Raw genomic sequence first — 26018 nt, 5'->3', positions numbered from 1 at the left:
AAATGATGTAAAGTCTTTATCTTATTTTCTTGAATCATTTAAACTTACTTTATTTTAAAATAATATATAAAATTTATAAAAATATTTGAAAGAAATTTTTTCCAACACCTTATAATTGGTTTAATCGATTTGCATCACTTATTATTAAGGATTTTTAGAATCACCCTATATTAATTATAAAATTGCGGGTTTTGGTTAAGGAAAAAGTTTTTTTGGGTTTACCTAAATTTTCTCCTAAAAACCCTTAAATTGATAAAAAAAACTAAGAAAAAATTGATTTTTAAAATTTAAAGACTAATTTAGCTTTGAGTTTAGAGAATATGGTTTAGGTGAGAAAATAGTGACTTAGAGAGGATAAAATTATAGGGTAGTTTTGGTATTTAAATTGATAAAAATATTGATTAAATTGTTGATATAATGTTTGAGTTTTAGAATAAAAATTAGCCAAAAAATCAAACAAGCTCTTGGATTTTAATTTTTTTAAATTTATTATATATTTAATATTAATATTCTTGTTTAGATGTTTTAATTTTATAAATAAATTAAATTGCGCATGTTTGAAAGGAGTAGAGAAGAATGCGGACTTTGACTCTTCTCTTTTTCTTTCCTATGAGAAATATGAGAAAGAGAAAGATACAAATAGAGTCAAAAAGGAAGAAAAAGAATTGAACTTTTCCCTATATACTGGGTTTCTTTCTGCTTCCTCGTTTGTAGAAAGAAATCAATTGAAAAAATTATTTGAAAAAAAATACTGGGTCCGCCATAGGAGACATACCATTCCTCCATGTTCATCTCTGTCCCTGTTCTATCAAATCATCTTCTTCCTCGCCCCCACTTTTTCTTATCTGGCATCCTTCATTTCTCCATGGCTGGTTCGTATGACTTTTCTCTTATAATAAATAATATTGCATCTCTTTTCATTTCTTCTCATTCAACCCTTCTTCCTTTCCTTTCTCTTCTTCTCTCAAATGGGTGTATTCAATTCTTTAAATTTCACAAACATTCGGTATATATATCTATTTCTGTAAATGATAAATCCCCCATCTTTAATGAAGATTTCGTTAAGTTAACAATAACCCATTTCTTATTAATGCAGGAAACATAGAAAATGTGTTAGCTTTGCAGATGAAGAGATGATGCAACACAACAATGGCAGAAACCAGTTATCTTCTTCTATATCTGCACATGGTATGAAATATGAAATATGAAATATGAATCTTTATTGATCATCATTTTAATTATGTTCTGTTATTATATATATAGATTTGAGATGTTTTGAGGTTGAGAAAGAGAAGGAGAATATATCTTCTCCACGAGGTGTTCTTGAAGCTTGTATAAAAGGTTTGGATTCTGATCAGTTTGATGATTCTTCTCCGGCGGATAGTTCGTCGGAGAATAATGAAGTTCAGAATCCAAGTTCACGTAAACGTTGGGGTGGAATTTTTAAGTTATGGAAGAAAGGGGCGATGAAACGGTTGTCTTCTTTTCCTGCCATTAATGGTGCTGTTCCGAAGCTTTCGAGAGGGAAGAGCAGACGGGCGGCGGCGGCGGCGGAGGAAGAAGTTGTTGACACAGATTGTTGTATTCTTAGGTGTTCTTGGAAGACTTTTTCATTGTCTGAACTTAAAGATGCAACTAATGACTTCAATGAAGGTATTTTTTTAGTTTTTTTTAAAATGATATATATATTAATATGAGTATAGAAAGTGAATTGTGAATTTTGTGTCGTGAATGTTATCGGGAATGATAGGTGAACACATGATTGGACTTAAATCTAATATGAGAATTTAATATTTAAGTCAAATTATGTGGTGTAGACACATCATTTCGGATATCATTAATAACACCAAATTCTCTTTTTTACTCTATTAATATTTAAAAATACACCCAATCTCTTTAACAAAAAAAATATATATTTTCTCATTTTTTTAAACTAGATTCTTGCATTATTTAACTGTCAACTTCTACATTTTCTTAACCTCAATCAATGAATAGAATATTTTTTTTTTCTAAAGTGAATATCTGAAAAATAAAAATAAAGGAAAAGACGGAAAAAAAAAAAAAAGGTGTAATATAAGTAATTTCATAGAGTTGAGGAAACAAAATACAAAAATATGGTTTTTTTTTGTAGTCCACTTTTTAGTTATGAAGATATGTATAGTACAAGTTGGATACCTTGAGAATTTTTTTTATTTTAATCTATTTTTTTATTTTTTAAAAGAATGAGATATATAAAATTATAGCATTAAAAATTATACAAATTATGAAAGTGGTTGAGTGGCATTAGGTGGTCTCCTTTAAAGAACCTAGATTTGTATTTGACTTTAAAAAAAAATATTTTTTAAATCAGGCTTCAAAATACATCTTAAATTAAAAAATATTTAGAAATGTTTTATTGCACAAACTCAGTTATAGTATTTTGGAACTAAAGCATCGTTTAGGTTTGGACCATAAAACATTAACAAATTTATAAATATTTGTCAAATTAAGTTATATTTCCATACAAAAAAAAAAAAGTGTTTCAAGAAAATTTATTGATATTTTCTCATACCTAGCTCCAAAAACATTTCCTAAAGGGTGCATACATACAAAACCTATTTTAATATGTATTTTGAGAAATTCCAAAATAAAATATTATGTTGTCAAAAACTCGATAAAATTAAAATGTTTGGTTATGCAGAGAACATTATTGGAAAAGGTGGTTATGCCGATGTTTACCAAGGATGTTTACCCGATGGGCAGTTAGTGGCGGTTAAGAGGCTTAGCAAAGGGACAGCCGAAGAGCAAACAATAGCTTTGTTATCGGAGATTGGAACAATTGCCCACGTAAATCATCCAAACACGGCAAAACTTATCGGTTATTGTGCCGAAGGTGGAAAGTACCTCGTTTTAAGGTTGTCTCCTCTCGGGAGCTTAGGATCTCTTCTTCGCGGTAAGTTTAATTTCGTGATGATCACTAACTACTTCTCAAAATCCCATATGATAGATTTTAATTATGACACAAATTAATATTTGTTTTTAGGTTCAAAAGAAAAACTCAATTGGGCAGTTAGGTACAAGATCATTAAAGGGACAGCTGCTGGTCTTTATTACCTTCATGAACATTGCCAAAGGAGAATAATTCATAGAGATATCAAGGCTGATAATATTTTGCTTACCGAAGACTTTGAACCTCAGGTATAAAAATCCACAAGTATTTAGGTTAAATTGTTTATCACTATGCTAATTTTGTATCGAAAACTTTGATGAATTGGTAAAGAATTAGGATTGAGTGGTTTGTGCTCGAAAAATGCTCATTTTACCAAAAATATGATTAGTCGTGCTAGCGTGGGTATAAAACATGTAAAAAAATATTGAGAAAAAAAATAACCAAAGGATGATTAGTTGTGTCATTTAGTGTTAGCCCTCAGAATTGAGATTAACTAGCGATCTCTTTTATTTAAAAAAAAAAAAATCACAATTACATTTCAAAAATCGAACCCAATAAAGGTTTGTTGGGCTTGACTCCAACAATATCATAACTCCATATTGATGAAGTGCTAAAATTCGGCATATACGCTAAGTTAAGTGGCAAAAGTATACCATTGTATAGTGTATGATAAAAAGTTTGCACACGAGCAAAGTTTATGGGCAAAATTGGTCTCTCTTAATCATTTTGCAAGTTGTTTATTTATTTTCTTCTAATGGTACTTTTATTTTTGCAAAAAGTCTTTCTAATGTAATTAATTCCTTATTGAAGATTTAGTGTTTCAATTAGTTTTTACAACCTTGGAAATGTATTTTTATTGGGAAAGGGTATTTTTTAGTAAATTTCTAGGTGTCACTCAATCAACATGAATTCCCTAATTTATTTTGAAAAACATCATTAAAATATTTTTGTTTGGTACAAAATTTTGTTAGGTAAGATCATAGTTTCATTTGAGAAATGAATTGGTGGTTATATTTATAACTAGATTTCAATTAGAAACCATCCATTTATTTTGAGGATTAGTTACATTAAGTGAGATTTTAGTTTGATTTTACAAATAGATTGTATAGTTGGTTGGGTGAAATCAAAATTCAAAATTTAGGTTTTACCATCGCTTTACTCATTGAAGAGGTCTACATTCTCAACTATAAAATTGAGAGAGAAATAATTTCATTTTTCTTAACTAGATAGTAATTTTTCCTTTGCCAATACAGATTTGTGACTTTGGACTTGCAATGTGGCTTCCAAGTGAATGGACTCATCACAATGTACCAAAATTTGAAGGCACATTTGGGTACACAAATTTATTTTACTTTACTTTCTAAAACCCAACTCAGAACCATATATGTTCTAACTCGTCCTCCTTTGTTCAACCGATTGAAAAGATACTTTGCTCCGGAGTACTTCATGCATGGTATCGTTGATGAGAAAACTGACGTTTTTTCTTTCGGGGTTTTACTTTTGGAGCTTATAACTGGTCGTGAGGCCTTGGATGATTCAAAGAAGAGCCTTGTTCTTTGGGTACATATTGAAAAAGTTAAATAATTTTATTAATAGAATAACCAAATATTAATCCTAAGTAATAATATCATTTTATGTGCAGGCAAAACCTTTTCTTGACAACAATGAAGTCGAGAAACTAGTAGACTCATCTCTCGATGGTATTTACGACACAGAAGAAATGGATCGAGCCATAATGCTCGCTTCGCTTTGCATCGACCAAACTCCAGTTATACGGCCTCAAATGGGCCAGGTAAGTTGTTGTTGAAAACTATTGAGAGCATAAAAGAATGTTAAATCATTGCACTATTTATATGACATATAAAGATAATAATATCATAATCAAGAGTTTGTTTGATGTAGGATATATACTTAAAATAATTTGATTTTTTATGTTGTTGTTTGATGAAATGGTTAAGATTTCTTTGATTCATGATATAAATGATTTTGATTGAGAAAGGGTTATCATAGTTAATTAACTAGTAGATTAAATAGAAATAACCAATGATTTTTTTTGCAGGTCCTTGCAATGTTACAAGACAAAAATGGTCGGTTAGAGTGTACTAGTGAAAACAAAAGACAGTTTTTTCAAAGAACTTATTCACAAGAGTTAATGGATGCTGAAGAGTATAATTCAACAAGATACTTAAAAGATATGAATCAGCACAAACGACTTGTTTTGGGTTCTTGAAAATATTAGTTCTTCAAGATGACATATTATGTGACAATTATCATTTGGCATGTACTTTTCATCCTATTTTAAGGTACTTAAAATGGGTTGAGTAGCCGAATTGTTTTCGTGTGCCCATCAAGCACTTACAAAGGGCTAAGATTCGTATTAGATTGTGTTTGAATTCATTGCAAACACAATTTTTGTGTTTGCATTTGTACATATGATGTCATGTTAAATGTGAAATTTGAATCTATGAAATGTTGTCATCAACTTGAAGATATACTATGTTAATTGTCATTTATAAAAGTATATAAAGTAGAAAGAAATGAAAGATAAAAACAAGAAAAACAATAAACTGGTTGATTTATGAAAAAATGTACACATCAAAATACAATAACATTTCAATTACATCTAATTTGTCCAAGAAATCAAAACAAAAAACATGGACTAAATTAATGTTATCTAAGCTTGTCCATAAGTCGACTAATTCGGCTTTGGAGTATTTTCAACACGCTGTCACGGCCCATTCAATTGGTGATGAAAGCCCAAAGATATCAAACCCCATAATGTACCTACTCTAGAAGATTCTAGATTTGGAGATTTTTTTTTCATGAAGCTCTCTAAAATTCTCTAGAAGTTCATAATTCTAGGTATGAACTTCTAGGTATAAGATAGAATTCTCTAGATATCCTAGTGATAAAAGAATCTAGAAAGATCCCTCAAATGGTATATAAATAAGTTTTGACCATTAACCAAAAACAAGAAAGCAACTCATATTCTCCAAGCGTTCGCTTTCTCTAAGTATTTTTTTTTCATTTCCTAATAGGTTTACTAGCTAACATCGATGTAAACTAGTGTATTGCAGCACGAATCGAAAAATTATTCGAGTAATTGAGTTTCTACCTGTGACAAATGTTGTTGGATAAGCCATGGATGATTTTCGATCATTACTAACATGTTAAAAAAATATTTAAGTTAGTATGAGATGGGCTTAAGCCCACCTGAAAAAGATGGAAAAAAAAAATTGTTGAACAATAGAAAATTAACATGACCCTTAATATCCTTATTTTTCTATATAATTTATTATTTACTTATTTAGTTTTCAAATAAAGTAGACATGTTGATGCACCTGCTTTATCCCTAATTTTTTATTTATTTATCTTTCATAATTAACATTTTATTGGTTGATATAGTCATTGATTTCATTTACAACAATAACTCTAGACAACGATATAGTCGTAAATTTAATTATGTATAAAATGTTTATCACTGATTTTATATATATTTGATTAAATGTACAATATCAAAAATTTATAAAGTTTAAGATCATTCATTTTCATTTTTTTCTAGTTTTATCATCCCACTTCAACTGTTCCGATAAAATATTCATTTAGTTTTTTTTCTTTTTGTTATTCATTTTTTTTCTCCATAAAATGGTCACTTAAATTAACTTAATTAGATAAATATTTTTTTAAATCCAATATAAACATATTATTTTAAAACATTCAATTATTACCTAAATAACATTCTATAATAAATAATGTACATGATTATAAAAAAAAAATGGAACATCAATCTGGTCAGAACAGACTCCGAGTTTTGGACTGTCCAGCCTCAGTAGAAAAAAAGAGGATTTTTTTGTTGTCACAAGTCTAGTTTAAAAAAAATTTAAAAAAAATTGCTTAATGTGAAATTTTAATATATAACTAAATAAAATTATAAAATTTTATCTATAACTATTATGCTTCAACATTTATGTTTAAAATTATAATAAACTTAACTAACTATTATATTTTTTTTATTAAATGAGTTGTCTGGGAAGTGGGCTACCTTAGCCCGAAGGCTTGCCGAGCTTATACTAGAGTCGATCCTAAATCTGGTTCAAAGAAATAAAAGACATTGGTTATTAAACTGTCCAATTGGGTCTTACCAAATTAAAGCCTTTAAATAAGGTTTCTTTCACTTTAATGATTATTCTGATTTTGACAAAGGTATTAAATACATGTATGCCATTACAACTGTCATTTATATCAACTTTAATTCCTAGAGTATCCATTAGTTTAATGTAACTGCTCTTAGACCTTTTGGCATATTATGAATTTGTACTATTATAGCAAGTTCTAGAAATCCACATAGTGAATAGATCTGACCAGGGTTTAGGGACCATGGTGCTACACAACCGTCCATTGTCCATTTGATAACATTAAATCTATATCATATTTTTTTTAAATTGATTTCAATGAGGCAAGTAGATTGTTTGATGACCTCCAATGTTCTTTTGTTTTTCATCTACCTTCCATACAACTCTGAACAACTTGTGGTCTAATATATTTTTTAGTAAAATTATTTGTTAGAATCGACCATTGGGGTTATTCTCAATGTCAATTGGATTTTTATCCATGATGAATATGGGTGATTGTGGACAAATTAAGATCAATGACATGTATAGACAAAAGAATGAGTGAAAAGTGAGATTTAAGGGGATGGTGATGAAAATAGGGTAATAGGAAAAGAATCAAAAGAAAATTTGAGGAGAAGTGAGCCAGAAAACATATGACCTAACTCATTTATTTACTATTGTGTTAATAACAAATTGACAAACCTGGGAAAGTTCCTTGAGTGGAGAACCTCTTTTCTGTCTTCTCGTATATCTGAACGTCCTGATCGGCCGTCCACTTCAAATTATATGTTTTTTTTTATAAGAAATTAATTCTCATTCATTGATTTTAAAAAAGAATTACATATACAAAACTAATTTATAAATAATAATACAATATAACATCTACATAATTAAAACGATTTACACAATCAAAACGATTAAATGATAATATATATAGATGTTAAATAATATGTTAAATTTGTAAAAACTAAAATTATAATGGAGATGACTTTTTTTTTAAGATAACTCAAAATGATATAATTTTAAAAAGATGTTTTATTTTCGAATCCATTCTCACCGTGTTCCAAATGAAACATTAATCTTGACATGTCATGCTTCTCTAAATTGAATAACATATATAATTTATACCTAATCTTAATTAATTATTCCCTTTTCTAGTTTAGCGGTAATAAGAATGGATATTAACCTTAAGTTCTTAGGTTTGAGTATGTAAGATGACAAATTTTGCATCTGATTAAATGTGTTTGTAGGTTACATACTTAATCTTTAATCCGTTGTCCCATTTTTTTTAATCTTAATTAATTTTTAATTTAAATTAATTTTATGTAATATTTTCTACATTCTTAATAATACATTCTACCTTTTCTTTCCAATTGATACAAATCCCCAAAAGTCCGGATATTTATGATTTTTTGAGATATCAATTTAACATTAATAAAAGTAGAAGGGTATATGTGTTGATATTGTAAGAGTTAAAGGGAAATAATATATGTTAGAAATAAAACGTTTTCAATTCTTCCCTCTTTGATTGCCTTGGCATCTAAGTTAAGATATTCCTCTTTCCTGTGTCGTGACGTAATCATTTTTCTCTTGTATTTAATTTACGCCATTTATTTTTAGCTCAATTGTTTTATAAATCCTTTATCTTATATATAATATCAAAATAGCCATATATTCCGATTCCTTCCTTAATTAGTTAAAACAATATACATTACACAAAAAGTCTATTAAATCTTTCACTACTCATTAGATAAGATTTTATTTTGTTTTTAAATTATTTATTCTGATTGAGTTTATGCAAATAAATTTTATTTGATATAAACAGTTAAAAAGTTACTCTTTTTTTTATAATTTTTTTTAAAGAATATTAATATATAATAGAAAATAATATTTTAAAAAAATAATTAAATAAAGTAATGATAGAGAGCGGAATTTAGTGTCATGAATGATGTCGGGAATGATATGACAATATATGATGAACTTAAAAAATGAAATTGCTCTCTCATATTAGATTAAAGTATAATCGCGTGTTGTAACATTACTCCCGAGACCATTATGACACCGTTCATGACACAAAATTTTCGTTCTTTATCATTACTCAATTAAATAATATTATAAACAATTAAATAATATTATAAAATTGAGTTAGGTAAATAATGAGAGGATGGATAAAATGGTGATTAGTTTTTTTTGAAATTTATTTATATAAAAGAAAATTAATACAACTTTATATGATACTTTAACTTAAAATGTTTTTAGTGATAATAATATGTTACATTAATTGAGTTATTTGGTAAGATGTTTTTATTACAATATATAACTATTTATAACAAACGAAAGTGTTTCTTAACAAATTAAACAAAATCAAGTGTATTTTTCACAACTTATTAAGGTAATTTAAATAATAAAATTTGTATTTAAGAGATTAAAATTAATAAATTTAATTTTTACTAAAATATCTTAAATTAAAAGGAGGTTATTAAAGTGAGAATTATGATGTTTTCAAAATATAAATAAATAAAAAGTAAAAGAAGAAGTGTATTTCACCATTATAGCTTTTTTTATTTTCTCATTTGGGCTCTAATAATTGATAGTTCAAATTGACGTTTTTACTAGTCGATTTCAAAGAAAGAGACAAAAGAAGATTGATAATGATAAAGATTGTTTCTCACTTTTTATGACAAAAAATGGCAACATTATAGATAAACGTTACATGCTATAAAATAACAACATATTTATTGGCAATTTGGTATTTGACAAAATTAGAAAAATTTTTATTCTTGAAAAGAGGGACTAACAAATTTATTACTTTTAAAATTTAAAATTAAAAAATGCAATTATTTTTAGTACCCAATACATACAAATAATTGTGACAAAATAAGTTCAGTGCTAATTTCTTAAAATAAACAAAATAAACAATAAATAAATACTCAATATACAAAAATAACATTATTACCTCATTTCAACATATTTCAACATCAAAGAGGAAAACATGAATATTCAAACATAAAATATTGCCATGATACAAAATATGTCAAATACTTTATTTTGGTCAAACCAATCAAATTGAATGTCATTATGAAAAATAGAACATGAAATTTACCAAGAATTACAAGCAATTATATTATTCAAAAAGTATACAAATGTGATCATATTAGAACATTCAAATCAAGTCCCAACTGCATAAATAATTTGTGAAATGTAAAATTTTAATATAATTAAAATGTTTCAAGTTCAAACTTAGTTATACTAAATGGTGTTCGAAGCCCATAAAGTTCGAACTATCACAATTTTAATAATACGTGTTCCAAATAAAAAGTTTATTTTTTATTTTGACATGACATTTTTACTTTTTATGATTAGTTTGACGTTTTCTTTTTACATTACGAAGAATTAGTATGAAATTTTACGGTAATGTCCTGCTTTTATTCAAAACCTTTTTATTAGGAATCAAAACCTGTGATATTTAGTGTAAATGAGAAATATTTAAATAAAAAAAATGAAATTATTTATTCACTTCACGACTTCCCCATCTCAACATTTGTGACCGAAAATTTCATCTTTAACATCGAATCACCAAACCTTATTTCGTTCAATTCCCCAAACAATTAGATACACTCGAAGTCACAAGAGATTAAACAAAATGAGATTCGACCGTTTGGAGTTGAAGAAGAAATCTTTGATTGCGACAACTTAAAGGGTCAAAATTGCGAATGTATGTATTTGTGTTGGGGAGAGAAGTCGCTAATTGAAAAAACAATATTTTTTTAATTTAAATATTTTTATAATTATCGACGTGATAAATTAATTAAGAAAAATAATAGTTAAAGTAAGAAAGAAGAAAATTTAGTTTCTTGGTACACAAAACTTCAAAGGACTAAAATTGTGTTTAATTGAACCCGGCCTATATTTGATATATTTGATAGAATTTTTTTTTAATTTGAGCCTCATATATATATATATATAATGCTTAATTTTTAAACTGTTCGGAGTGTCGGATCGAAAGATATGATTAATTTAGATATGTATTTGAGAATAAATGGATACTTAGGCCGGATCGTAGGTTGACCTGCCCACTCATAAGCTTGAAAAATTAAATAAAAAATGTGATATACACCAGTTTTGAACATACAAATTTAAAATAAAAGTTTAACACTTTAACCAACTAGACTAATATCACTTTATATTTTAAAATCAACTTCAAAATTAATGAGCGTGTGACATTTCTAATAATATAACTTCAACATTTTAAATAATTAAACTAATAATATATATTTTAAAATAATTATATTTTAGGTTAGTCCTATAAATTATATATTCATACATTAATTTATAAAAATGAATCAACAATCTTAAGTGGTGTAATAGTTAAGTGTTCATTCTGCATATCGATGATTTGGGTGGTGCAAATTTATAATAATTATAAAGAGGAATTAATGAATATGTTAGTTGATTGACGGAAGTTAATAGGTAAGTGAGGGAGAATAATATTGTTGTGAGTTGGTAAGTGCGTAAAAATAAGATGGTTGGTTAACTAAAGTGAGTTGGTAAATAAGTAAGGATAAAATTATTATTTTATTTTTAACCTTACAAATGTAAGGAATCTCTCGCTAGTACCAAATAAACTTGACAAAGTAATAAATTATGGTCCAATATAAATTTTATTTAAATAACTGAAAAAATCATTATTAATGCTATCATGTAAAAGTTGTTTTTGCATAAACCAAATTTACTTTTAAGTTTTTATTCAATAATTTTTTTAAAAATTATTATTATATTATGTTTAGGAATGGTAATGGGGCGGGTAGTGAAGTACTCGTCCCCGAACTCGATTATCATTTACTATTCCCAACGAGTATCTCTTCATATCTCCATTCTTGATTTGTCGAGTACCAGATTTCCGATGGGTACCCTATTACTCGATTAATTTTTTTTATAAGATTATATAAATTGAAAAATAAGAAACATAATTTTATTAAATAATAAATTATTTTAAAATTAATAAATTGAAATGTTGAAAAAATAAATAAAAATATTACTTAACTCACCTATATATTTATGTTCTTTATTGTAGAGTTGAAAAAACATATTAGAACGAAGTTTGAAAGAAGTTAAAGAACGAAGAGGAAGAGAATAAAGAGAAATAACATTTTGTTATTTAAAAAAAAAAAGTTGAAGATGAGAATTAAAAAATAATGAAGAGAGTTATAATTTTTTTTTTTTTTTGAAAATATTAAAAAATAAAGTTGAAGTGAAGTGTGGATAAGAACAAAATAAATTATGTATTTAAGATAATATTTATCATGATGATGTATTTGAAAAGTCATATTAATTCTTCATAAAATAACATTTTATTTTTATTATTAATATAAACGAGTATCGGGTTTGGTTTTGCACTATCTTTATCCTTGACTCCGAACCCGATTGGTACTTTTTTTTTCTTCCTATGTCCGACACCGAACCCGATTTAAAATACCCGCGGGTATTAGGTATTCACGTACCCATTGACATCTTTAATTGTGTTTACATACATTTTTATTTTGTTTAATTAATTATTTTAAAATTAATATTTAAAATGTCAAAACTATTATTGAATGTATGTAGTGATGATAAACTATTATAAAATAAAAAAATTAATAAATATATTGATGTGGTTATATATTTGAATGTGTTTATTACTATTCGAGGAAGAATTATATGAGATCGGGGCGGAGAACATAAATGTAATTTCTGCTTCATTTCTGGTCAATTACTGGTCAAACCGAGGAAAAATTGTTCTTAATTAAGCATTTTTATATTTTTTTCTAGAGAATACGGTATAACGGTGTCCTGCGAAGATTTTCCGAAATTGAACAGGACGAGGATGATAGTAAAAAAATTCCCGAGGTAAAATGAGACGAAATGATAAACGCATTTTTCGCTCCGATCCGTTTAATTTCTAATTTTCCATCCCTAAATGTATGTATATATTTCAATAAATATATATAATTTCATTTGGTATAATTAATTATATGATTAATTTAGTAGTTTAATAATATTACAAGTAAAGAAAAGGTAGATAGAAAAAGACAATATTATCAAGGTGGCTATATTCTGAAATGACAAATTTATGAGGGTGAAAATGGACATTTCTGGCAATTGTAAGGAGGACGTGTTTGACATTAACAAAAACAGCTTACAGCGCAATTAACAGGCAAGCAGTCCAAATTTCCCAAGAGAGAAGAAGAGAAAGAGAGAGAAAACGAAACGTCTCCTGAAGGTCAAACTGCGAAAGATAAATTCACGTCGGTGTTAATCTCTTCTGTGTACCGATCCCTGAATCGTCGATTAATTAATGCAATCATCTGATCGTCTATTACCGGCGACGGTATTATTTGGAGGAGAAGAGAGGACAGCACAATCCGGTAAGGCGATAACCTTCCGGTTACATCGTGTTTGATTATGAAGAGAAACCAAGACAGCACGGGAAAAAGCGCCGCTGGAAATGGGTTTATCCCTAATTCTCTCAGATTTATATCCTCTTGCGTAAAGACCGTTTCTTCCAACGTTCGGTCTGCTGGGGTATCTGTTGCTGGTTCAATCTCCGGTGATTCTGATGATCGAAGGAAAGAACAGGTATTCTTTTGATTTTATTGATCACAATTTGTCGTTTTTTATTGATCTTGTCGTTTCTATTGGGATTATTGTGTGATTTAGTTGGTTAAATTTATGTAGGTTTAAACAAGAATTTGTAAGTAAAATTGACTGTTAATTATTGAATGTTGTGTTCTGTCTTTGAGTAAGCCAAATTGTTGATTTGGTTTTATTGGAACCCACATTCTATGTTTGTGTCCTCTGGGTTAAGGTTCAGTAACTGCAGCCTATGGATATGTTTTGACCTATATGTTTGGACGGTTGAAGATTCAAGCACTTTACTAAAATTAAGATTATTCTTCTAGATGTTCTTGCTTCTTTTTCTAGGAGCAACAAAACCTTAAACTTTGGCCTAGTTAATAATCTGTTTGTTATAACTCCTATGTCAGGAAGAGTTACTACAAATGATATGTTATATGTAGGAGCTTTGAATAAGTAGAACCAATTGAGGAATTTTGAGAGGCAAAATGGATTGGAGACTAGTTTTATATTTGTGCTACTTTTTAGTTCTAAACACCTCAAATTTTTATGTGTAGGCTTATTTCTACCTTTTCTATGGTGAATCTGGTAACATACATTCTAGTGGTGATCTTGGACTCTTAGTTCTTCTCAGGTTTTACACTTACTCAGAACAGAATCTATGAAAGATTAGATAATTTTTCTTTAATCTATAAATACACTAAATTATGAAGAAAGGACACTGATTGGCAATGCAATGTAATGCAATGCTTTTTACTTTTCTAACAATCTTGGCATCCATTATTATGTAACTTGATTTGTTGTAGTAATCTGCACATATTATTAGTAACTTATAATCATAAGCATCAGTTGCAAATAATAACCAATTGCATATGCCTCTCTTAGTTTAATAATGGTAGAAGCCTTCTGTTTGGACCCTAACTGAAATATGCAAATTATTTATTTTTCTTCTATTGCTGCTGCTAGTATCTTCCCCTTAATTTATCTCAGAACTTGTTTCTTAGAGTGGGTTGAGTTCCATATCTATACTGCTTCTACAGAAGGCAGGCACTTCCAGTCATATTATGTGCTTATGTTGCCATAATTTTTCTAAGGCTATTATGTCAACTCTAAGATGCTCTTAATTCAATTTTAGCCCAGAAAAAAGGTATGAAGAAATCTCAACAATCTTATATTGTACAGGTCCTTTGGGCTTCCTTTGACAACCTAGAACTTGGTTCGTCTTGTCTCAAGCATGTCCTATTACTGGGCTATTCCAATGGATTTCAAGTTCTTGATGTTGAAGACACTTCTAATGTCACTGAACTGGTTTCAAGGCGTGATGGTCCTGTCACATTCTTACAGATGCAGCCTACCCCTGCTGAATCAGACACCGACGCTGGTTTCAGAGCATCACATCCAATCCTTCTGGTTGTTGCCAGTGATGAAACAAGCAGCTCTGGTTCAGTGCTGAACGCGAGAGATACTTCAAATAGAAATAGCTACCCAGATTTGCAAAGTGGAAACTTTATTAACTCCCCCTCATCTGTTCAGTTCTATTCTTTGAAGTCTCACACTTATGTTCACGTTCTGCGGTTCCGTTCAACTGTTTTTATGGTCAGATGCAGTCCACGGGTAGTAGCTATCAGTCTTTCGTCACAGGTGAGCATCTTTGCTATTTATCTGTTGATATTCATCTGTGGCATTCATTAAGATTCATATTAATTGGTAGTAAATTTTTCTAATACGATTTAGTAGTTTACAAAAGAACTTGTGTGTAGTATGTAGTGCTTATTTTAGTTATAACTGCAATAAATAATTTTAATTTTTGAATATATGATAATTGAAAATAAAGTTACATGGAAACATTTTCTATTTCTGCATCTGGATCCAGAAACAAAAACATTTGGAATTATATTTTCTCATAGATAAATTTAAAAATTGATTGGTTCAAATGGGGTTGTGTGCATAACAAATGTTCCTTGAATTTAATGTGCTCAATTCTAAAAATAATGTTATTCACTTGCTTAGTAAGCAAACACTTTAAAATAGTTGGTTGGTGGTATAGAAGTATCACTGGTTTGGATGATTAAACTTGCTTGGCTCTCTATAATGGTGAAGATGCTATACATGCTCACCCATCTTGTCAAAATTTGAATTGCAGTTTGCACTTTAAGTTTGGTGGACCCTCTAGGTTATTGTCTTCCAAGAGAACAATGTGGTTTCCCCAGTTAATCAAAACACGCAGTTAGTATTGTACAATGCCGAAACAATATCCCCTGGTGTTGCAAATTAACAGTCTACATGATTTATATTATCTAACTAAAACTTATCAAATCCATTGCAGATTTACTGTTTTGATGCCCTAACGCTTGAGAACAAGTTCAGTGTCCTTACATATCCTGTCCCTCAAGTTGGAGGTGGACTTGTTGCAGTGAATATTGGATATGGCCCAATGGCAGTAGGCCCAAGATGGTTAGCTTATGCATCCAACAACCCACTATCAAATGCAGGGAGATTAAGTCCTCAAAGTCTTAGTCCCTCTCCTGGAGTTAGTCCTTCTACTTCACCTGGAACTGGAAGCTTGATGGCACGGTATGCAATGGAGTCAAGTAAGCAGTTGGCTTCTGGGATAGTCAATTTGGGTGATATGAGCTATAAGACTTTGTCAAAATATTATCATGAGCATTTTCCTGATGGTTCCAATTCTCCCGTACGATCAAACTCTGGCAGAAAAGCTGGTAGAGTTTCAGCACAATCAACTGAAATGGACAATTCGGGAGTGGTAAGTGTTTCAGACAAGTTTTTAACATTTTTTTGTTTTTCTTTATATGGAGAAGTTCTGTTTTTAGCAGCTGAAAGATACACTGGGGTGTGTTCTTTAGCTTTTTGTTAGTTTATAGTTATGGTTATTGAATTGTTTTTTGGCATTTGGTATTATACAATTCATTTACAAGCATGTAAGGCAATAAAGGAAAGTGCGTAGCTAGAAATCTTTACTCTTTATAATTGATCATCAATTGAAGTGTGTACGCCTCATTTTTCATGATGCAGTCCCGAGCTGCTAATGTTTATTTGAGGGCTTAATCAAAAGGAAGTGTGTGTCATCTCATAGGTTTATGGATAGTGGGTTGACAATATTTTGAACATTTTGTTTTTTCTTGTACTTTGACAAGATTTTCTATCTTTTTTAACTAATGTTGCTTTTGATTCAGAAATAAAATGCCTATGGATCATTTCAGCAACTATGTAAATGAGTTGGCCTATTCTTACCAAATGTTATGTTTCAGGTCATTATAAAAGATATAGTATCTAGAGCTGTCGTTTGCCAGTTTAGGGCTCACACTAGCCCTTTATCTGCTTTGTGTTTTGATCCAAGTGGGACTCTTTTGGTCACTGCATCTGTACATGGGAACAACATTAATATCTTCCGCATCTTTCCATCTCCAAATGGATCAGGAAGCCACAGCAATGACTGGACTTCATCTCATGTCCACCTTTACAAACTTCACCGAGGAATGACTTCAGCTGTAGGTTCCTCACTTTTTTACTTAAATAAAAATCTCTGGACAGGTTCCTCACTTTTTCTTTTTTTACTTTTGTTACACATTTTCTCTGAGCCTCTACTGGACGTTTCTCTGAGCAGGTTATTCAAGACATTTGTTTTAGCCACTATAGTCAGTGGATAACTGTTGTTTCATCAAAGGGGACATGTCATGTATTCGTTCTATCACCTTTTGGTGGAGAGACCGGTCTTCAGCTGAAGAAATCTCTTCTCGATGGGCCAGAACTCATACCTATACTATCTCAACCTTGGTGGTCTCCATCATCTCTTGCGATAAACCAGCATTCGTCACCTCCTTCACCGATTACTCTCTCTGTGGTTAGCAGGATACGAGTAGGTAATTCTGGGTGGCTAAATACTGTGAGTAGTGCAACTGGGAAGGTCTCTCCAACAACTAGCATTGTTGCTTCTGTTTTTCACAACTCTGTATCTACTTCCTCAAATTTAAATGTCCTAGAGCATCTATTGGTTTATACCCCGTCTGGTAACTTGGTTCAGTATAACCTTCTGCCTTCAGTGGGGGGAGAACAAAATGATTCTGCTCAAAGAACTGTTACAGGTTCTTCAATGCAGATGCAGGAAGAGGAATTGTTGCGGGTTAAATCTGAATCTGTTCAGTGCTGGGATGTTTGTCGAAGGGAAGACTGGCCTGAAAGAGCCGAGAAAATTGATGGAATTCCTAATGTTCAGTTTGTTAAAGATGGTTCTAAACATGAAGAATGTGATATTATTAAGGAGAAAGACTTGCTGAAGTCTAATGAACATTCTCATTGGTATTTATCTAATGCTGAAGTGCAGACAAGGTCTGGGAAGTTACCAGTTTGGCAGAAGTCCAAGGTATGTCTGTCTTCCTTCTCTGCACGTGCAAACATATAATATACTTATGTTTTCTTAGTGCTAACGATGTTTTCATCTATAATTTTAGATTTATTTCTTTAGAATGAGCCCCATTTTGGGTGCTCTGCAACATCCAACTGAAGATATTTCCAAAGGGGAGATGGAAATTGAGAAGATCCCTATTAATGAGGTTGAGATCAAACGGAAGGACTTGCTGCCTGTTCTTGATCGTTATCATAGTATTCAGACTGACACGAGGTATGGCAGGTAATAGATTTTATATTTCTGAATCAACCAATTATTGGCACTAATATTGTATCAGCTTGTTCTGTAGTTTGTTGGGAAAATACTTAAAATATTATTTTACCTTGTGACGTAATTTTATTAATTTTCATATTGGTTAAAGTTGTCTTTTGAATGCTTTTACTAGATTACCTAGTTTAAGAGTCATTCATAGCTTACCGAATTAAGTCATGCTTTTTTTGCTTTGTTTGAGTTGAACACAAATAATTAAGTCATTTTAATAACAGTTATCAAATAAACTTCATTCAAATAAGCACTTCATCATTTAGATTAAGTTGTGTTTGATAACACGCCATAGTATTTCAATATTTTGCTCTTCAGTTTCCCAATTATGATGATATGCCTAGAATATCAGAACGTTTATTTTTTGAACTATTTTTTTTTTCATTCATCATCGTGTACCTGTTGTGTCTTCTGCAGGGATTATGTTGGGGAGAAATACTCCTCTTCCCTTAGCTTTAATGGAGGCTTTACCGTAGAAAAACCTTCATCTCCATCTTACAGCTCTCATAGTGGTAAGTTCTGCTCGTTTAGTAGTAACATCAACTGAAACTATCTGAATTATTATTTTTTCTATTTTGCTAGAGAAATTGTATGTGCCAGCATCATTAAGAATACCTGCAGAGATGGAAGCCTCAGAGCCCATGGATCTCTCTGAATCTCCTATTGTCATCGATGAGACGAAAAATGTGAAACGACCTGTAAAAGATCTCATGCCATCTCTTCCACTCACCAAAACAAACGCTGAAAATATTGCCAGAGAAGTTGAGTCCTCTAGTAGTGTTGTGACTAGTGAATCTTCAAACAACAGTTCTAACCGTTCTGATTCGAGTATGAATATAATTGATGAGGGGCCAGTGGATGAAGAAATGAATGAACCGCTTGATTTCGGAAACTATTTTGACGAGGAATATTGTAGAGCTTCTTCTACACATGATGAAGGATCTGCACTTGGAGAAGCTAGTAACTTGTATAGTGGTGACAGTCCTCGCCTAAAAGAGAAATTGGAGGAAGATGGGGAAAGTGATGATATGCTCGGTGGTATTTTCTCTTTCTCTGAAGAAGGCGAGTCCTTGAGTAAGTACCTTTTTATTCAGCATCCATTTTATAGAATTTGATGAAATATTTGCTTCATTATTGGCACGTAGGCCATGTTTGATGTGGGTTATTTCAGATTATTTCCAAATAACCCAATATCGTATCAACAGTCTACTCATCATTCATATTTTTCAAATCATCAACCAATGTACTAAATCCCTCTCATTTTCTTTTTTAAACTATTTCTTTTATACATTATATATTTTTAAATCAAACAATCCCCCGTAAATTTGTATTTGAATTCAAATAGTCTACGTATTTCAAATAACCTAAGATCAAACAAGCTCTTATTGTTTTTGCTTTTCAAATCACATCTTATTCTGAAACTGTATTGGATGTTTCTCCTAGCTGTCTAGGAATCTTCCTAGAAACCTGGATCTTTTTTGTGGTTTTCCTTGACATTGAGTTATTTGGATTATTTGAAAATAATATTGTTTGATGAGAAGGTAAGTTATTTGGATCAAATGACCAAAACACCCTTTTCTATTTATTATTTATAAAATGTTAAAAAGAACAAAAATAAGAGTTTTTTGATATTCTGATTGATATTTTTGATGGAATATTTGATTGACTGATTGGTTGATGAGATCTTGGGTTTGTTTAATCCAAGATTATTTGAGTTGTTACAAAGAATAAAATAAGGGTCTTCTGGTATATTCATCCATGATTTGTAACTTTAGGTTGATACATGTAAGATCCATTTTGAAACACTATTTTGTTGTTGTTGTTGTATATATGGATCTTATACATATATAAATGTCATTATAGTGTTTTTTATTTTTGTAATTTGTTGTGAAAGACTAATTCGATCACTTAGGTTATGAAATTGTCCATTCTATTAACCTGTTTGATTGATGCAATTGAGTTTATTTACATGCAGGCTGATGATTTCCTGTCCATGTGTGATCGATCCCCATTTGAGCGAAGAACAATCGGAAAAAGGTAAATATAATATAATATATATGAATCAAATGATGTCTACTAACACTACTGGGGAAGAAATGCCCAGACATTCTTTTGGTTGATGATGATGGGGTTTTATTTAAAGGAGAAAAAAGATGGCCTGATCTTTATTCTTCAAGTTATATATATATATATATTTCATTCTAATGCTTCTTCTCATGTAAATGCTGTAAATTACACACTAGACATTAGAAATGATTTGTATGTCTGGATTGATTTATGTTATTGTGTAAACAATATTTCATTTTCAAGAAAAAGATAAAAAAAAATTAAAGTGGAGAAATGAGGAAAAGCTTCATTCTGTTGTAACAATGGTTTGTTTGGCAAATGTTGGCCAGTTCTTTCAATTTGAATTATTTTTTTTAAGGATATTGATTCATGTGTTGTAACAATTGTCATATGTATAATTGGTGTTAAACCATAAAGAAGTCTTCATTGTATTTTCAAATTTTAATTTAAAATTTATGAAAAAGCTCATTTAGACATATAAATGGTTCATACTTAAGTTTTTTATTTTTTTTAATTAATATTTTTAATTAAATATTTATTTATTTTTCTCTCTTTATTTTTTTATTAATTAAATATTATTTTTTTTTTATTTATTTCTTCTTTCTTTATTGAGTATATTTCTTTTATTTCTTTTTATTTTCTTTATAGAGTTTGGTTGTAAACATTAAATTATTTTATACATTCGTTTATAAAAAGATCAAATAATTTTAAAATAATTTATATTGATATATAAGACATAAAATATAGAAGATAAATTTATTAATTAATTAATAAAAATAAAAAGGAGAAAGAAAAAATGAATATTTAATTAATAAATATTAAATTAAAAAAAAATTAACTCATTTACTAGTTACAAATACACAAGTTTAAATGAATTTTTTTCATTAAATTTATGTTAAATTTATGTTAATATCACAAGTAGTTCAAGTGTCAAAAGATCGGATATTATTTAAGACACAAAAGTTCGATTCTGACTAAGTCTATTCTGATTAATCTCGGTTAAAAAAATTTGAAATTTATGTTTGTTTTTAACTATTTCAAACTATATATATTTTGTTATTTTACACTTGTTTTTAATAGTTTTAGTTTAGGTATAATAAAAAGAATGCTTTAAGGTTGATGAATTGAGAGGTTATTTAAGAAAGAAGATTGTCATTATAATTAATAAAATCTTGTAAATAAATGTTATACACTTATTTTTGTATTTGGCTAGGAACTTATAAATCTTTTTTATGTATAAGAATCCAATTTGTAAAAAAATATGGATAAAAAAATTGTATTAGGATTTTTAAGAAATGTTTTTTTTTTTTAATTTAAAATTTAAATTTAATATAAGGAAAGTAATTATATTTATAAATTTAGTTGATAAATAAAGTGTTTTGATGGGTTAACCTAATAGAAAGTTTTTTTTTTAACTTTACAAACAAACTAAAAACATAAGATTAAGCTCCTATAATTCTATCAAACCCAAAAGTGACAATTAATATTGTCAAACTAAAAACAAATCAATTTTGATAATCCTCAAGATGATAGAAAAATATGTAATTCCCAACAATCCACTTTACAATATTCAACAAAGAATGAACTTCCTATGATAACCATTGTTTATTGCTAGGCATATAAATGGTTCATACTTAAGTTTTTTTTTTTAAATTAATATTTTTTTAATTAAATATTTATTTTTTCTCTTTCTTATTTTTTTATTAATTAAATATTTATTTTATTTCTTTCTTTCTTATTTCTTTATTGATTATATTTCATTTATCTATTTTCATTTTTTTTATAGAGTTTTGTTGTAAACATTGAACTATTTAACTATTTGTTGAAGAAAGAAAAATAGTAGGAAGAAATAAAATTAAAATAATTAAAAATATTGATATAAGAGATAAGAATTCTTAGAAAAAAAAATAGATAAAAGGAGATAAATTTATTAATTAATTAATAAAAAAACGAATATTTAATTAATAAAGATTAGATTTAAAATAAAATTAACCTTATTTAGTAGGTCAAATTTTAATAGTATATATGTCTAAATAAATTTTTATGAGTTTATATATCTAATTGAGTTAGTTGTATAATACTTACAACTTTTTTCTTAAAATTTATGTTAACCTCAAAAGTAGTTCAAGTGTCAAAGAATTCGGGACTTAATTAAGACACGAAAGTTCGATTCTGACTAAGTTTGTTCCGATTAATCTCGTTTAAAAAAAACTTAAAATTTATGTTTGTTTTTAACTAGAACTATTTTAAAGTTTTTTTTAATCTAAAGCCAATTTCAAACTATTTTTTAGTTTACACTTGTTTTTAATAGTTTTAGTTTAGGTATAATGAAAATAATGCTTTAAGATCGATGAATTGAGAGATTATTTTATGGGCTTACATTCTTTTATTAAGAAAGAAGATTGTCATTATAATTAATAAAATGTTGTAAATAAATGTTATACACTTATTTTTGTATTTGACTAGGAACTTATAAATCTTTTTTATGTATAAGAATCCAATTTGTAAAAAAATATGGATAAAAAAATTGTATTAGGATTTTTAAGAAATGTTTTTTTTTTTAATTTAAAATTTAAATTTAATATAAGGAAAGTAATTATATTTATAAATTTAGTTGATAAATAGAGTGTTTTGATGGGTTAACCTAATAGAAAGTTTTTTTTTTTTTTTTTTTTTTTTTTTTTTAACTTTACAAACAAACTAAAAACATCAAGATTAAGCTCCTATAATTCTATCAAACCCAAAAGTGACAAACTAAAAACAAATCAATTTTGATAATCCTCAAGATATTAGTGCTCTATCATTCAAAAATATGTAATTCCAACAATCCACTTTACAATATTCAACAAATAATGAACTTCCTATGATAACCATTGTTTATTGCTAGAACAACTATCAAGATACCAGTACCACTAATGTTTGACTCATTTCTTCTCTCATAAATTTTGCACAATCTTCTATCTTTCTTTTTCATTATTTTGAAAATGAATAAGGATTTATTAAAAAAATTATAAATTATAATCCTTTGATTCATGAATTGATCCATTGCAAACATACCTTTTACTTTATTGTTTTAAGGTGTTTTACCTTTTCAAGTGGCCATCTCATCATTTTTTTCCAATTCTTTCATGTATATTGATTCTTCATTGCTCTTATGATCCTTATTGTCATTTTTAGAAGGGAAATTCATTGCAAAATATAATTTAATTATAGAGGATGTAACATTAATAACTTTTGTCTCACAAATAAAAATGTCACATTCAGTAATAACATAAAAAAATTTAATTAGATTAAGAACAATTTTAACAACTTAATATTAAGTAAATAACGATGATTGAATTTTGAGGTATTTGTTATAATTAGTAGTCGGTCTCGAAAATTTGACTGCCCTATTTAGGGCTGTGCAAAAAAACCGGAAAATCGGTAATCCAACCGAACCGATAGTTAACCGGTTTCATTTTAACGGTTTATTGGTTAACCGGTTCTAACGGTTCCAGTTAATCGGTTTTTTACCGGTTAAACGGTTCGGTTTTCGGTTTCCTTATTTTTCTAACGGTTTAACCGGTAAACCGGTAATAATTTAATTATATATTTTTATATTTTATAATTTGTATTAGTTATTTTAAAAATAAATTTTATAGAATAATTTTTAAAAACATTATAATCTATATAAAATTTTACAAAAATAAATTAAAAATAAATTGAAATAATTTCATTAAAATATGTAAAATTGTTTTTAGGAATTATAAATTAACAAAATCAAAATAGTTAAGCAAATTAAAATTTGATGTCTTCAAAGTTCAACCTTCACTTTATGTTTTAACTTTCTTTCCAACACGTCTAATACGGAAACACCTAAAATCAAAGTTATAAATTATAATTTACCTATTTTACTTCCCGTTCTATCGGTTGAGAAGGGGATTCTATCATATTTGTTTATACTTGGTTGGTCAAAGACTAATCGACATAATGAATTTAAATTTTCTCAAGGAACATATAAAACCTAACAGAATAGCTATAAAATACATTATATTGTTATAATAAAATTATATATTATAACATATTTCTAAATATATCAATAAAATATATTATTATAATATAATATATTTATATTATATTATAATAATAATAATATAATATATTATAATAGAGACAAAAAAATGAAGAATAGTATAATAGGAAAGTGAAAACAATAATTTAAAAAAATATATTTTATAAATTTATTACTTAATTTAAAAAAATTGAATTATCGATTCCTAGTTAAACCCGGTTAACCGGCCAGAACCGACCAAAACCGGTAAAACAAGAACCGGTAAAACCGATACCATTAACGGTCGGTTAACCGGTTTGTAAAATAAAAGCCAAAACCGGTATTAACTGGAACCGTTTAACTGGTTAACTGATTAACCGACCGGTTGAACACCCCTAGTCCTATTCCCATGTAGAAAAACGTGATTTTTTTGCCTTTCCTATTTTAAGTTGATTTTTTTAATCAAATTATTTTTTTTAGTGAAATTAGAGCCATAACCCAATAAAAATGACAAGATTTTAACATAAATCACTAAACAACACACTTTCATGTTAAAAAATTTAATAAAATATTTTTCATAAATTTTTATCCAAATAACCTGTCCTAGCCCGTGGTTTTATTTATCGGATTGGCCCTAGTTATAATGTTGATAAAGAAAAAAATCTAATTAGTAGGGATTTTGTATTTAATTTATGAAATTTATAATATTTATTTTAGTTTTTAAAAATAAGAATTGACTATCTTCAATATTTTCAAATTAAAAAAATCATTATTAATATGTAACAATTTTTAACACAATAAAATTAAAGTGCAAAAAAGTAGCATTACTCTGTCTTTTAGCTCAACTTTTTGTTGAATTTATTCTACTAAAACCATTAATAGTACACAAATTTTCACTTATACAAAGAAGGTTTTGTAAAGCCTTTTCACTTGAATAATATTTTCCACACATTGTTTCTTTCCCAGCTATTTTAAACTAATTTTAAACATAAAACTTCATTTTTTTATTCTTTACCAGTTAATAACTTAATACTATATATATATTTTTTTTTGTATAATAAGTTAATTCTAATCAAATTCAAATAAGTGGTTATCAACATTAATTAGTTTACAAATAATATCTACGAAATCAAAATAATCAATTAAAAATTCACAATAAAAATATCCAATAATCATACAATTTATTGAAAATGACTAAAATATGAACTTTTTTTTAGCTATTATCAATAAAAAATGTTTTGGAACTAAGTAAAAAATATATTATCTAAAAGACTAAGGGTGGTACTAGTTTTCTAAATTAAAAAATTAATTAGATAATTTGGAATTTTAGCAATAGTGAATATTTCTACTAAACATTTAAGTTTTGCAAGAGCATAATGATCTTTTGCAAAATCAGGTGTAAATTCTATGTAAATAATAAATATTCACAGTTTGTTTTTACTACTTTTAACAATTTTGGCAATAGTTCTTTTTATTTATTTATTTTGTAATATTTTAAATGAAAATTTATTAATTATTTTTATTTTCTTAACTAGGTTTTATATTATACTTTTTACCTACATTATTCAATGTAATATATAT

The 26018-nt window shown here is 28.2% G+C and overlaps 2 protein-coding genes across 4 annotated transcripts; both read left to right on the top strand.

The window, feature by feature from the left end:
- Positions 1 to 746: 746 nt before the first annotated feature.
- LOC124942173 (receptor-like cytosolic serine/threonine-protein kinase RBK2) lies at positions 747 to 5322 on the top strand. Of its 2 annotated transcripts, none has more exons than XM_047482627.1 (9): positions 747 to 872; positions 1097 to 1188; positions 1264 to 1653; positions 2681 to 2932; positions 3023 to 3177; positions 4183 to 4262; positions 4354 to 4489; positions 4572 to 4721; positions 4989 to 5322. In XM_047482627.1, exons 2-9 carry the CDS (start codon positions 1134 to 1136, stop codon positions 5157 to 5159), a joined length of 1389 nt encoding a protein of 462 aa, XP_047338583.1. In that variant the 5' UTR covers positions 747 to 872; positions 1097 to 1133; the 3' UTR covers positions 5160 to 5322. The 2 variants fall into 2 exon arrangements, with proteins under 2 accessions (XP_047338583.1, XP_047338582.1); XM_047482626.1 differs by lacking the exon at positions 747 to 872 and adding an exon at positions 950 to 1006 and having other exon boundaries at positions 4989 to 5321.
- A 7912-nt stretch (positions 5323 to 13234) lies between these two features.
- Positions 13235 to 20771, top strand: LOC124944038 (autophagy-related protein 18h-like). 2 transcript variants are annotated; one of them, XM_047484496.1, is made up of 9 exons: positions 13235 to 13656; positions 14836 to 15294; positions 15980 to 16417; positions 16923 to 17162; positions 17279 to 18034; positions 18123 to 18292; positions 18758 to 18852; positions 18923 to 19414; positions 20316 to 20771. In XM_047484496.1, the coding sequence occupies exons 1-9, from the start codon at positions 13483 to 13485 to the stop codon at positions 20318 to 20320; spliced, it is 2829 nt and encodes a 942-aa protein (XP_047340452.1). In that variant the 5' UTR covers positions 13235 to 13482; the 3' UTR covers positions 20321 to 20771. The 2 variants fall into 2 exon arrangements, with proteins under 2 accessions (XP_047340452.1, XP_047340451.1); XM_047484495.1 differs by having other exon boundaries at positions 18123 to 18301.
- The last annotated feature ends 5247 nt before the right edge of the window (positions 20772 to 26018 follow it).

Source organism: Impatiens glandulifera, chromosome 6, assembly GCF_907164915.1.
Source record: "Impatiens glandulifera chromosome 6, dImpGla2.1, whole genome shotgun sequence".
Taxonomy (NCBI): domain Eukaryota; kingdom Viridiplantae; phylum Streptophyta; class Magnoliopsida; order Ericales; family Balsaminaceae; genus Impatiens; species Impatiens glandulifera.
Note: the sequence above shows the minus strand (reverse complement) of the source record. Positions and strands in the feature narration are given on the sequence as shown.